This window comes from Phyllopteryx taeniolatus, chromosome 3 (assembly GCF_024500385.1).
Source record: "Phyllopteryx taeniolatus isolate TA_2022b chromosome 3, UOR_Ptae_1.2, whole genome shotgun sequence".
NCBI classification, from domain to species: domain Eukaryota; kingdom Metazoa; phylum Chordata; class Actinopteri; order Syngnathiformes; family Syngnathidae; genus Phyllopteryx; species Phyllopteryx taeniolatus.
The window spans coordinates 22842382-22855965 of record NC_084504.1 but is presented as its reverse complement, the minus strand read 5'-3'; the positions used below and the strand labels follow the sequence as shown (position 1 = coordinate 22855965).

Here is a 13584-nt window from a genome sequence, read left to right as displayed (position 1 = left end):
GCCTTAGTTGGAAAATAGAGAGAAGATTTTCAACTCATTCCAGTTTTTCTTTTTAACCTGCATTTGACAAAGACCATCCATCACAGAATGTTGGTCTACTTAACCTTATCTTACCTGTTCTATTTGGATCAAACACCTTATTTCTATCACCAACGATGGGATTCAGCAAATATATCACTGTGTATAGTAGTTTTGAAGGAGCAGGAACTGAAGTAATGCCTCCTCTACCAGTCATCAGAAAACTCCTCCACATACCACAAATATTTAATACCAGTATGGGTTCTCATCAATTTAATTAGCTTGTGTTTTCTCACTTGAAAGTGCCCACATTAGTTAGTCAGTACTCTGATAGAGCTATTGAGTAAATGCAATCATAAAGCCTATTAGCCGAGAAGCACACGGCCGACATACCAGTATCAGTGGAACCTGACTTTGCTTTATTGGTAGTCTGCTCCAGCAGAGTGTCCAAAGCTTTGCTGTAGTCCTCCAGGACCCAGTGGGCCATGCTCCGTAAGAATGGATCCTGGTGCATCGGTATCTGAAATATGCAAAGGGACTTTTTAAATAAAAAAGCAAAGATAGCAGACGTTACTTTATCGTTGTCATGGATATACACTGTCTGCCTGCATCTCTGCAGTGTACTAGTCAAAAGAGCATTGGAGGATCAAAAGAACACCTGGTTGCACTCATTAAATGATTATTTATCTTCCAGTGAAAAACAAGAGTCCCTGAAGCATGTGACATTGAGCACAGCACCTGTTTATCGTGTCCCAACACATGTCTCTGGAGGATGTTTTTGTAGGTGGATGCCGTCTCAAACTCTGACTCATATAATCTGGATATCACAAGAGCCAGCTGAAGGTCCTGCAGTTTTTCTAAACACACCTGAGAGAGGAAATAAAAGATCACACTATAGTAAGTACCAAAAACTGTGAGAGAGTTGAATTCAAATACAAAAATTGAAACAAAAAAAAAACACCATGCTCCCTCAAAAGGTAAGATGAAGTGCTGTTTTTGTACTTGTCCTTACTACAGAGGTGTGAGGTGCATTTCAATAAGGCTACCTCTCAGCCAAAGAGACTAAACAAAATCAATGATAGCTCTTTGCCTGGACAAACCTCATTTGAATGAAGTGCTAAAGAGAAGTCCTAGTTACTCATGCAGATTAAATAATATGACTCATTGCTTCGGGGACTTTGTAAACAGAAGTAACCTTCATGAATAAAGGTTAACCAAAGAGCTGTGCGTCTTTTGAGTAAATATGCAACACGCAGAAACACTAATATACAAAACACTGTATATACTGTAATTTATTGTGTATAATACGTATTTTTCCCCAGAAATTCATCAAAAGTTGACAGAATGTATTACACATAGTAATAAGGGAAAATTTTATTTTCACATTGTATAAACTAGTGGTCTTCACAAATGGATGGTGACACCGAATCTGCATTTTCGGATTCGAATCACACTGAATCATACTACCGTATTTTCACGACCATAAGGCGCACTTAAAAGTCGTAAATTTTCTCCAAAATGGACGGGGCGCCTTATAATGTGGTGCGCCTTATGTGTGCACCGAGTTCCAAAATCTATAAATGTTGTTGTGTGATGAGTGCTCCGCTTGACTGACTGGGAGCATTTCCTGCCGACACGCTGCTTATACAGAGGAAAAGCGGATGTGGCTGAGGACAGCATGTGGACGTAAAGGGGGAAGGGTGCGCGTGAAGGACGACGCTAAAGGCACGCCCCCAGTAGGTATATAGCGCCGGTCAAGCCAGCCTCCACTCGTGAAGTAGCAAGCAATCAAGCCAGCCGTCCCTAATTTTGTTCATACTAGGCATTACGGTAATAAGTCGCCAACTCGCGGCGAAAGCCACCTTCAAAATAAAAGTTTCCCAATAATACGGACGTCAATGTTCTTTGGTTAAGGAATGCAACCAGCAAGGATAATTTGAATCTTGAGATGTATTAAAAAATGTAGTTTATTAGTTTTCTGAGACTTTTATTTTGAAATACAATATCAGATCTTCATTAAACCTCTTTTAGTGGAGTCCTTGGTGGTCTGTCACACAGATCTGGACTTGTCTTGCGTTACCAATGGGATTATGTTGGGGTGGCTTTGGCTCGGTAGGTAGAACAGGTTTGAATCCCTGCTATGACTGTCCGCATGTCGAAGTGTCCTTGGGCAAGACAATGAACCCTAATTTGCTCCCAGTGGGCCTGTCAGCACCTCACATGGCAGCAGTCGCCCATTGGTTTATGAATGTGTGTGTGTGTGTGTGTGAATGTGAGGCTTTGTAAAGCGCTTTGGGCACTGTGATGCTGTAGATAAAGTGCTATAGAAGTGCAGTCCATTTACCATTTATTTTTCCAAAGATATCAAATAAACTACATTTTTTTAATGCATCTCAAGATTCAAATTAACTTTGCTGGTTGCATTCCTTAAACGAAGAGCACTGACGTCCGTATTATTGGGAAGCTTTTATTTTGAAGGTGGCTTTCGCCGCAATTTGGCGACCTATTTCCGTAATGCCTAGTATGAACAAAATTAGGGGCGGCTGGCTTGACTGCTACTTTACGAGTGGAGGCTGGCTTGACCGCAGTCGAAAACTGCACCTACGAAGAGACACGCTTACGAAGCACAGTTTAAACTGCAAGCTATCAGTTACGCGGAGGAACATGGGAATCGAGCAGCCGCGAGAGAATTCAAGATCAACGAATCCATGGTTCGAAAGTGGAGGAAGCAGGAAAATGAGCTTCGCCAAGTCAAGACGAAGCTGAGTTTGCGTGGAAATAAAAAGAAAAACACAACGCGGAAACAAGGCGAGGTGGCCCGAGTTGGAAGACCAACTCGAGCAATGGATTAATGAACTCCAACCGCTGGATAGCCATGTAAACAGGGCGTTCAAAGTGAAGTTGCGAGCGGCGTGGGAGCGATGGATGACAGATGGCGAACACAGTTTTACTAAGACTAGGAGGCAGCGCCGGGCGACTTACGCCACAATTTGTCAACGGATTGTGGATGCTTGGGCTAACGTGTCTGCTTGCACTGTTGTTCGAGCTTTCATAAAAGCCGGAATCATTTCTGAGGAGCCGCACGGCAACGAGACTGACTCGAACCTGGCGTGTTTGATTGAGAATTTGCCCAGCTGTTCATTTCGGATACAGAAGATGAGGACTTTGATGGATTTGTGGATGAGGATTGCTAAAAAAATAACGTGAGTACATTGTTAAATACTTCAATAAAGTACAACCGAACTCAGTTTTGCTCCCGCTGCATTTTTAAAAACATTGTTTTAGCGTGCATTCATGCTACCGTATGTTTTAAGCTAGCATATGTTTTACCAGGCCTGTGCCCAATAATACGGTGTGCCTTATGTATGTGTTAAATACAGAAATAGACCCCGTAACTGAGACTGCGCCTTTTAATACGGTGCGGCCTATGTTCGTGAAAATACGGTACTTGTTATTCTAACAAGAACTGCATTGCTGCCATTTACTTAAAAGAATACCAAATATTTCACGATGTTTAGCCTGTTTATGGCTGCTGCCATTATGACTTACTGCGCATGTGCATATGCGCAGTTGTACAGTAGCTACCGTAGTCCTGCAGGTGATCATGCATCATGGATACATGTAACCCTCATACCGGCAGAATGAAACGGAGAATGATGAGCCAGATTCTTTCAACACATCGCGAAAGACGATTGACGAGAGCTAGCCAGCTAGCTAAAGGTGGCAGATGTTTTCAGCCAGACAAAAATGAGTTTGACACCCTTGCATGTAGTGTATTGCACACGAGAAATTACAGTATTTACTATTCCACACAGCCACTCATGTCTAGTCGAGGTGAAAAGAATAGAGTCCCATTTACAAAACAGAACTTCAGAGGACATGACATAACAAAATTGTTGATTGCATTGTGCAGAAAGCTGCTGAGATACGTAGATATATTTGTGACTAATGTTTAGCTTGTGGCTGAAGGCCTTTGTAGTCATATTATTCACAGCTGCACTTTTCAGGTTTAAGATTCACTTGCCTCTACTGCATCCTTAAGGGAACCAGCTAAAAGGAAGAAGGCTGCTGAATGATGAAACCGCTGCTTCCCCAACAGAGAGAAGGCATTTTTCAAAGCTGCTTTCCTCCATCGGTCTTCACTGAAGTTGTTGCGGAAAAATTCAGTCATTTTGGCATTCTTCTGTGATCTGGAGGTTAAATTAATCTTGTGTCACTGGTCTCAAATGAAGCATGAATTGACTCATTCGAAATGTGATGCACGAGTTTCACATCCAAAAATTCTACCTGTAAAGTCCCCAGACAACTGCCTTCTTCTTCATTGCCAGGTAAAATATGGCTACATCCAAAGGATCATTACTTCTCTGAAAAGTGGCCTTAGCAACCTGACAAAGGAGAGAAACAACACAGGCTCACATTCTGGTACAGTTATATCCACGAATTACAGCTTTATGTGTGAGAGAGTATTGTTTTGGAATATGTACAGTATGTTGTTCATAGTCACCTCAGTAGATAACCATTCATGTGTTATCATGGCACTTGACAGGTTGAAACAAACAGTGGTGTGATTACTTTACTAGTGCGGTTTGTTTACGAGCGCTTAAATCCGAACCTGGAACGAAACTGCTTAAAGAGAACGGTCTCAGTCCACTTGCAAATGATAATTGTAAGTTTTTTTATTCCATCAGCAACAACAGCTACAGTAGAGTAGGGCCTGATCCCAAATAGCAGGTGCAAAATTGTGTATTCACTCACTCTAATGGATTATGCGCGTTTGTTGGCAAAAGGTGTAAAATTGGTGGAAACTGCCAAAGTTTTGATGGTTTTCACCATGGAAAATGTAATAGAAAGGTTTTGATGGTTTTCACCATGGAAAATGTAATAGAACAAAATTAAGTGAAAATTTGATAGAAACATATTGTTTCGATAACTTTTGGGAAGGCAACAACCACAAAAAAGTCCTGAGCCAACATTTTACAGAAACCCCACGAAAACCATGGTTTCTACTCCAGTCATGGTTTCCACTCCCAGTAACTTTGTTGTCATAGTTCCTGCTGCCAGTGACTTTCATTCCTGCCCCCGCCTTTCCCGGCAACTTTTGTTCCCGTTCCCACCGCTTCCAGTGATGTTTGGTCCCGCTCCTGTTCCTGCCCAATCCTGTGATTAATAGTGAAATTCACTTCCACGGGACCCGGTGGGAATCACGAAAAAGTCTCAGCCTTTAGTTGGAATTGGATGCATATGTTCATTCTGCGTAACATGGTGTTTATGAACAGCACATCTGAAAAACTGCTCTGGGAGAGGCCAGAACCAATTGCCACAGTGTGATGAAATTAATATCAAATGACCTCGATGGAATGAAATGTAGAGTTGAAGTTTTGTCATGAGATGTGGCATGACTGCTTCTTGTGACTGCCTCCAAGTCAGCCCCTAGATCAGACAGAAGCTCCAAAAATGGCATTCCTGAACAGATGATATGTTGTAACAATCTTTGTTTGTGCTATTTCAAAAACGTTTAGAGGAGCGGAAAAGTTCTCCCTGCCATCTCTCATTTTGCCAGCGCTAAGCTGGCACCACTGTGCGTGCTGGTTTGCACCTGCCTTTCAGACTCGCTCTTTAAAGATGCAATGTCAGCCATTGCAATTCATCTCAGGTGTGATAAGTCACGTTAGGCATGCTTAATTCATCAATTTACATATAGTTCTCCAATTTGCACTGTTTGGCAGACGCAATCCTGGGTGCGCCTGGTTAGTAGATCATCTTATAAATCTGTTTATGTGACCATTGATCAATCAAGTTCTCGCCCATTTTGGATGTGAAAACCCGAGTAAATCAGGCCCTCAGACCGGACAAAGAAAACATCCAAAACCACAAATATTGTGAAAAGGAAAAAGGAAATGTGCCATTTTGATATTGTTTGACAGGTCAGCTACTTGGCGGCAGGGTGATTGACTGGTTGGCATATCTGTCTCACAGTTCAGTGGCCATGGGTTCAAATCCGGCCTCTGGCCTTCCTGTGTGGAGTTTGCATGTTCTCCCCGTGCCTGAGTGGGTTTTCTCCAGATTCTCGAGTTTTTTCCCACAGTCAAAAAATATGCATGCTAAGTTAAATGAAAACGCAAAATTGTCCGTAGGTGTGGATGTTTGAGTGTGATGTGGATGCTTATTTGTGCCATGCAACTGTCTGGCAACCAGTTCGCCTAAGGTCAGCTGGGATAGGCTCCAGCACACTCGTGACCCTTGTGAGAACAAGCGGTACAGAAAATGGATAGATGGACGTGTCTGCTATGCAAATTGAAATATTGAGGTCCGGACCGTCGCCGTGAAAAATCTTTTGCAATTAGACCCCTCCGAATTTTAATTGAAGATCCCTGCCCTAGACATTCATAATGATCCCTGAATGCCTTCTCACCTTCTCAATGCTTCTGCGAAGCTTGTTAGTGCTCCGAAGCCACCAGCCCACACCCATGGAGCGTAGCTCAGGCCAGGTGGGCTCTCCCTGGTGGAGGGCAGGCAGCATGTGAAGCAGCTCCTCTTCAGCTTCAGAGTGGAAAGCCCAAGCATAGTGACATGTCGATAAGCCTGTACAGGAGGACAAAAGATCAAGGAGCTATTGACTTGCAAGAATCTTAACATGTTTAAGTGTAGATGAGCTGCATTTTGTAACTTTTTTTTACTCCACAGCTACAGAGCTTAAAACCCTGTTCAAGGATAGCTTTACTGTGGCAATTAAGCGTGATGAAAACTCTCTCTCACTGAGACTATATTCAAGGTTTACAACAGAGCTACAGTCACTATTTTTCAGCTTTTATTCACCTCTAACTCGACACAGTAACTGGAACAAGATAAAAAGAGCCCAGTCCAGCTCGTTAAGCGGTACTTTAGGGCAACTAGTGCTTTTGAATCAGGGAGACCAAAATGGTTTGGGTTTGCACCTTGTCTCATGGGGGAGATATTTAAGGTCAGAGTGCAAAGATTTAAACATTTTCTTTTTTACAAACGCTAACTGCCATTTTGAGGTGATTTTATAGCATTTATACAGCAGTTTAAGCGATAAATATAACTAAAATTTGTCTGCATTTTGAACCTGACTCGTCTACCCATCTTGTGCTATCGTTGAGTGGTTTCAGCTGTAACGTAAAACAAATGGCACAGCCGCCATTCAATTGGTGTTAGCACGCACGCATGCATGCACACAGCCACATCCTTCTGTTTATTGCCGCATATTTTGCTATTCCACAATGTTTTATAGTGTGGCACCTGGTTGTACTAATGATACGGGCAGTGATAAGAGTTTAAGCATTCCAAGCAATAAAATAACAATAGCGGGGGGTGGGAAGCTCCACACTGGCGATAAAGTATAAGTAAATTTCGAACTGTCGAGTTTTCTGAAACATTTAGCAGAAAGTATTGGATACAGGGCCCAAGTTCAAATCGGGCTGAAACCAGCTGTGATGACAATGATTTTCCCTTTGACAATTGTGTCTTCAACCCGGACACCGGCTGCCATGGTAGTGGGAAAAGCAGCACATACAGGAAGCATGTAAGGACTTCTTTGCATTGACTATGACTACAATATCGGTGGTGATTATGCACTGCGCATTAGAAATTTATCAAAATCATTTGCAGTTACACTTTAAAACAAAATCAGCTGTCTGTTTACCTTTCATTTAAGGTTGACTGATCATGACTGTGTGGCATTTTAACCCCCGACAAACTGCTGGAGCAAATATACATTTATAAATATATGTATATATACATATACATACCAGTCTGTATTTCCAATCCGCTCTGTGTGATAGTGTCCCCTTTTCAAGCGTCCTATGTCGCATTGAACCAGTTTCACTTTCAAGGTATCTGTGTAGCTGTTAAATGTACCCGCTAGCAGCTGTCAAAGACAGGCTCTGATGGGCTAAACCATGTAGGGTTTGACCAAAAGTCTACTTTCCGTCGGGTTCTGTGTACAGTATATAAAACCCCTTCTGCTCGTATTCCAAAACATAGCTCCCCATTCAAAGTACATGTAGGATGCTAATGATAAAAATGGATAGAGTAACTACACCGAGGATGTGTCTCAAAATTGGTAGGAAATTTATGGTTAACAACTTGCTGTCAATGATGTGTATGTATTACAAAACATTAATGCAAATATGAATTTATACCGACCGCCATAAAACCCTTGCACTCTTGACCTTGAAAATTGATTGAAGGCCACTCTGCCACGTTACCTTGTCGGAGCAGCTGTGCTCGGTGGGCTGGTGGCAGAGAGGTAGAGAGGAAGGTGTGTAGTCTGACAGCAAGCAAAAACTTCAGACCGCAGTCATCCAGTGTCTCTCCACCTACATAGACAATAATCAATAACACATTTCAAAATATTGCCACAGGATGTTGTGGAATGGATTACTCATCCAAGGCAAGACTATCGATTGACTTCATCTTGTGCCCTCACTCCAAAGCAGTACCTTTACTCTGGTCCTGGGTGTCTTTCAGGTCTGTGCTGGTTGTTGCAATGGTGTCAGCCAGTGCCATGAGAGACATCTGCTCCATGCGAGTTAAGCCTGGCAAACTAGAATGGAGGAGATGACTAGACAGAACTTGGGCATGCTCTGGCCCAAAGTATGTGGGGCTATACTGGGACAAGTCAATGACCTATAGCCAGGATAAAAATGCACGTGTCAAATTTCAGTGTCAATTAAAACTATGCATTATCATTTTTAGGAATTTTCCTTATCAAAAGCCGACCTTGTTCCCAGCTTCTTCTTGCACATCCTGATCCAGAGGATCCAATTCAGCAATGCTGGGTGTGTGAAATAACTCATCGTAAGCATCCGTGTGACTGGATCCATGCCCGCTGTCACCACTCACACTGCCCACTTTTTCTATGGGAAAACAAAATGGAAACTCAATTACGCGAGACATTCCCCTCTTGCCAAAATCCCCTACGGCCAAGCTGAGAAAACGGATCAATTTAATTACAGTATCACCAGCAGAGAAACTTGAACACGATATGTTCTGCTATTACATTACCATAGCCCTAAAGGACATGATGAGGGAAGCCAAAAGGATAACAAAATGCTGCTTTTAACACCGGTTTGTTTGAACATAAATGCATGCCCACATAGTGAATACTGACCAGGCTTTGAGGGTGTGTCCTCATCAGCTGCAAGAAGGGCATAGAGAGGAAGCGGAGGAATGGAGCTGATCTCTGTGTAGTCCGGTGTGGAATTCTCATCCTTGCCAAACATCTTCCTTTCCCTGGCGGTGCTCCCTCCCGCACTGATCGTTCGAGAGCGTAGACGTTTTTCCGCGTTGGTGGCGTTGTCTTTAAGAGCCACGATTTCCCCAGCTATGCATTTCACCAGGTGGGAGAGGATGGCTTTGGCACGGTGAACCTTAGGTGACACCCAAAAACCTTTGTTTCCTTTCACAGTAAAAATCAAAACATGAACAAACACTGTTGCCTTATAACAATGACTTCCATCCACTGTGCCCCGGCACATTAGTGAGACATCAACAGGTGGGCCGTGGGAAATTATCCAGTTTCACTTAATTGGTCAGAAAATTATTTGACAGATAATGTATCTTTGTTCATCTATCTGTTCCAGCGACGTATGGTGACAGGAAAAACAATTAAATGCTTTTCCATTAGATGGCAAAAGTTAGTTAACCTGTTTGTCCGTCATTAAGTATAGATGTATAGTATATTATTTTTGTGACATTTTTGTACAGTGGTATTGCCGTGAATTTTTTTTAATGTTGGTAAACCCTCAAGAAACACACAAATATAATAGAAATGCAGGGTTGTAGACAAACACAATGTATACCACCAGGCTGTAGGCAGATTACAGTTTCATTAAACCTTTAAGAAAAATTCAACACATTTGCCAAACTTGAGGAAAGCGATTTTTGTATGACTACATAAAATGCGAGCAATAAAACCAATGTGTTGATGTGGGATACAATATACTCACTTTTCCTAGATCCATTAGCTCTAGTAATTGTACTGGGTGGTACTGGGGCAGCGTCGGAAAGAGCTGGTGAGCTGCTTCAAACAGTCCAGAATCTTCCATCTCCAAAGGAAGGTCGAAGGCCGTTCTCTTTCCACTGAGCTTCTGGGCCAGACTCATCATTGACCTTGTGAGGGCCTTTTTAGGAGGGGCCAGTAAGGACGTGGGAGGCCCAGGACTGAGCCCATCCTCTTGGCTTTGTCTAACGGCTGATACAACGGAGGACACACTGCTGCAGATATCTGTGTCCATGGCAGCATTGGGTTTTGGGGATGCTGGGGGCTGCCACTGGGAGTAGACATGCATCTCACAGTCCATACCTACCACCAAGATGCCGTCGCGTACCCAGGAGAGGGAGACTGGGATGGGCGGTGAGCCTTCAACAGAAGAGACGAGGTTGACAGATCTAAGCAGAACCAGGCGTGACAAGCTTTGGTTTCGACTGCCATCAGATGTTAGACAAAGTTCAGGAGGCTTGCCAGAGAGGCGGCCATATATATAAATCTTTGTTCCTATCCCTACAGTAAGAACATGTGACCCATCCTCTTGGGAGACCCAGTCTAAGTGAACCAAATTCCTCTGAGAAGAACCAAGGCAGTGCTCAATAGGCAAAGACAAGTCTATGTGGCCACATGGAGATGTGGTGTTGCTAGGATCTGTTCTATCCAAGACTATAGTTTGCTCTAGAATCCATTGTGAACCACCTGTGGATTCACACTGGAAGATGCCGATGTAGACCAGCTGTTCTCTGGCACTTGCTAGGGAAGGCCCTGGAAACACATTTGGACTGTGCTGCACAGTTACGGTAGGAGTGACGTGATGGTTTATGTTGGTGTCGTACAAATAAGGTGAAGAAGCCAGGGCGGGAGGGCACGTCAGAACTGTGTGAGAGTTTAGCTGAGGTGTCAAGTTCAGAGGTGTGTCTGGCGTCGTCTGCCAGTAGGCAACTGCCATCCGCCCAGTGTGACAGCAGCTGACCTGAACGGGGCGACCTGGCACGCTCACAGCACTGCAATTGGGAAGCCTCTCTTCCACCAGGAGAGGCCACTCCTCCCACTGATACACCAGTTTGTCATTACAGGAGGTCTCAGATGCCGTGACATTACACCTCCAGAAGCACACTCTTCCATCAGAACATGAAGTAGCGAGGAGGTATGGCACACGGCCTGCCGGCAGGGAACATGATGCACTGAGATGACCTAGAAGGAGAGTCAGAGTAAGTGGAAGCAAATAAGTACAATTACAGTAATCACACTGATCCTTGCTGCAAATAGTGACAAAGCTGTCCCCACCCCTAAATTCTTTTTACAATTACCTATATTAATTGTTAAACTGTAAATATACCACAAAGCATGATCCCAAAACAGTGTAATATAATTTCAAACTCATCTTACAACATTACCCTTAAAAATGAATGGCTTACAAACAACCCTAAAAATGTACATGCACTAGACTCTCTATAACAACCCAGGTTAAACTTTCCCAACATAGAAAGCTTGGTTCTCATATTCTCTGTCACTTCAACGTAATTCCTTGGACTAATTACTATACTACTTTCCTATTTAGACAGGACTTTGGCACCATCATGTGGCATCTTAGGATGTTTCAAAAAGAGCACAAACCATAAATATGAGAGATTTTCAGCTGATAACGAACGATAGGTTAAGAAAAAATGCAAATGGGTGAAAATTGAACCACAAATGTGAATGGGGTTACAGTATGAGTGCGTACTGAATTTGTCATGTATACAATATGCGGCTGCTCACCTGCTGAGGGTGTAACGCTGATAGCCTCCACCCCTACTGGCAGAGGCAATTCTTGGCTGTAGAGTCGTTGTGTGGTGAGGCAAAGGCGACATGCGCTCTGCAGATTGGACGTGCAGGGTTTACTCTTCTGAATTATCGGCGAACTGAAGGTATCAAAGTTAAATTGAGAGCGGCTGGTTGAAGAAGCTGTGGGGGTGTCTCGTGGTGAGAAAGTCTCATCTGCGGGTACGAAAACAGCAAACGTCTATCTCTTTTCATCAAATGTTTCTCAGAAATTCAGTACACTTTAACCCATTACAGGAAGCTTGCTAAAACACAGGGTGTTCCAAAAAAATCTGACTTCAATTGAAATACATCTGACTAACTGCATGTCCTAGTCAAATGAAATCAAATAGACTTGATTTATCAAAATACCAAGGTTATACTTAAACGGATATATATTTTATAACAGATTTCACAAACCTTCACAAATGCTCAATATGCACAGCGCCTGTGGCATGTTGATATTTTTCTTTTTGCCTTCCTCTTTTCTGTGCCATGTCTAAATCTGTTTTCCTTCTTTGTGTATTTGTATTAAGCATATTTTAACACATCAAAGATATTTTCATTGCTGGTGTTAGATCCATTTCTATGCTGCTGCTTACAGGTCACTAGAACACACAAACTAGCTTTTGATTGTTAAAACTGACCACACTATGTTATGAACACGCACACACGCACCACAGACATACTGATAACATTCAGGCTGAGAGCAGGCGAGAACTGGTTTGATAAGGAGCCGCTGAAGGAACGGACTGTTATATGAAAAGGGGAGCTACTCCGCTTCCGGATCCCATGGGAGAAGGAAGAGCGATCAGCGTGCGCTGAATGCTTCAACTCAATCATAAATTTGAATTCTTGATTTTGTTGTATTAAATACTAAAAAGAAAGAAAAATTAAGTTTAAATTTTTTTTTTCTTAAGCATCTCATTTGAGTGAGAATTGGTTGTTATTATACTATGAAATTAGGTGAACACCTTGTATATAAATTTAAACCTGAACAATATTTGCAGTACATTACAAGATGTATCATAAACTATAAAATGCAATTATATATTTTTCTCTATTCCAATACTGTCTATTTTTCAAACGAGGAGTCCCTTTTCTACACAAGATAAAAAATATGGTTCCTTGCCAAACAAAGGATAAAAGCATAAGCTTTATTTATTGAAAACAGATTTTTACTAGACGGCCGAGAAGACTGGATAAAAGCACGCACCCATGGTGACGGGTTTAGCTGCGAGATGAAGGTGCCACATCTGTAGGAGGGAGCGACCACTTGGGGTTAATTCAACAACCACGAGAAAAAAACTTGCAGCGAAGGTGGGCTTGTTATGGGCTGCAGGAAAGCATAGAAAATAATACTCTGTATTAAGAGGTGAAGACTTGTATTAAAAAAAAAAAAAAAAAAACTCCCTGTGAGATATAAAATTTTATCTATACCAAAACAAGATGAATCCGTCATTTCCTGTGAGCTCTCACTGCCGAGTATTAGATCCTCCTCAAATACATGCAAGAGCTGTGTCTCCTTTCCCTGCTGTTGAGGACAAAAGCAACCATTAAGATACAGACACTATAGCCCAGGCTTCATCCACTGTGCAGCAGATACACACTGACACATGATGTGTTAACATTACATACACAAACATAAATTCAAGGACGTTTCAGGGAACACGGGACATTTTAGTTTTTTCTACGTGGTTGACCTTTCACAGAGAATCAAAGTTTTCTACTGATAGTTTCATGCCACACAA

General features: G+C 42.4%; 1 protein-coding gene across 4 annotated transcripts in view; it reads right to left on the bottom strand.

Moving 5' to 3' along the window:
• The window catches only part of LOC133475194 (dmX-like protein 1), a 64583-nt gene that overhangs the window by 32544 nt on the left and 18455 nt on the right, over positions 1-13584 (bottom strand). For all 4 annotated transcript variants that reach the window (XM_061767685.1, XM_061767686.1, XM_061767687.1 and 1 more), the window contains 13 exons: positions 13274-13367; positions 13050-13169; positions 11792-12010; positions 9990-11224; positions 9152-9410; positions 8761-8897; positions 8481-8667; positions 8247-8357; positions 6431-6600; positions 4306-4403; positions 4043-4208; positions 757-885; positions 412-538 (listed from right to left, as the gene is read on the bottom strand). In XM_061767685.1, coding sequence (XP_061623669.1) covers positions 412-538; positions 757-885; positions 4043-4208; positions 4306-4403; positions 6431-6600; positions 8247-8357; positions 8481-8667; positions 8761-8897; positions 9152-9410; positions 9990-11224; positions 11792-12010; positions 13050-13169; positions 13274-13367 — 3052 coding nt within the window. The remainder of the gene's footprint in view (positions 1-411; positions 539-756; positions 886-4042; positions 4209-4305; positions 4404-6430; positions 6601-8246; positions 8358-8480; positions 8668-8760; positions 8898-9151; positions 9411-9989; positions 11225-11791; positions 12011-13049; positions 13170-13273; positions 13368-13584) is intronic.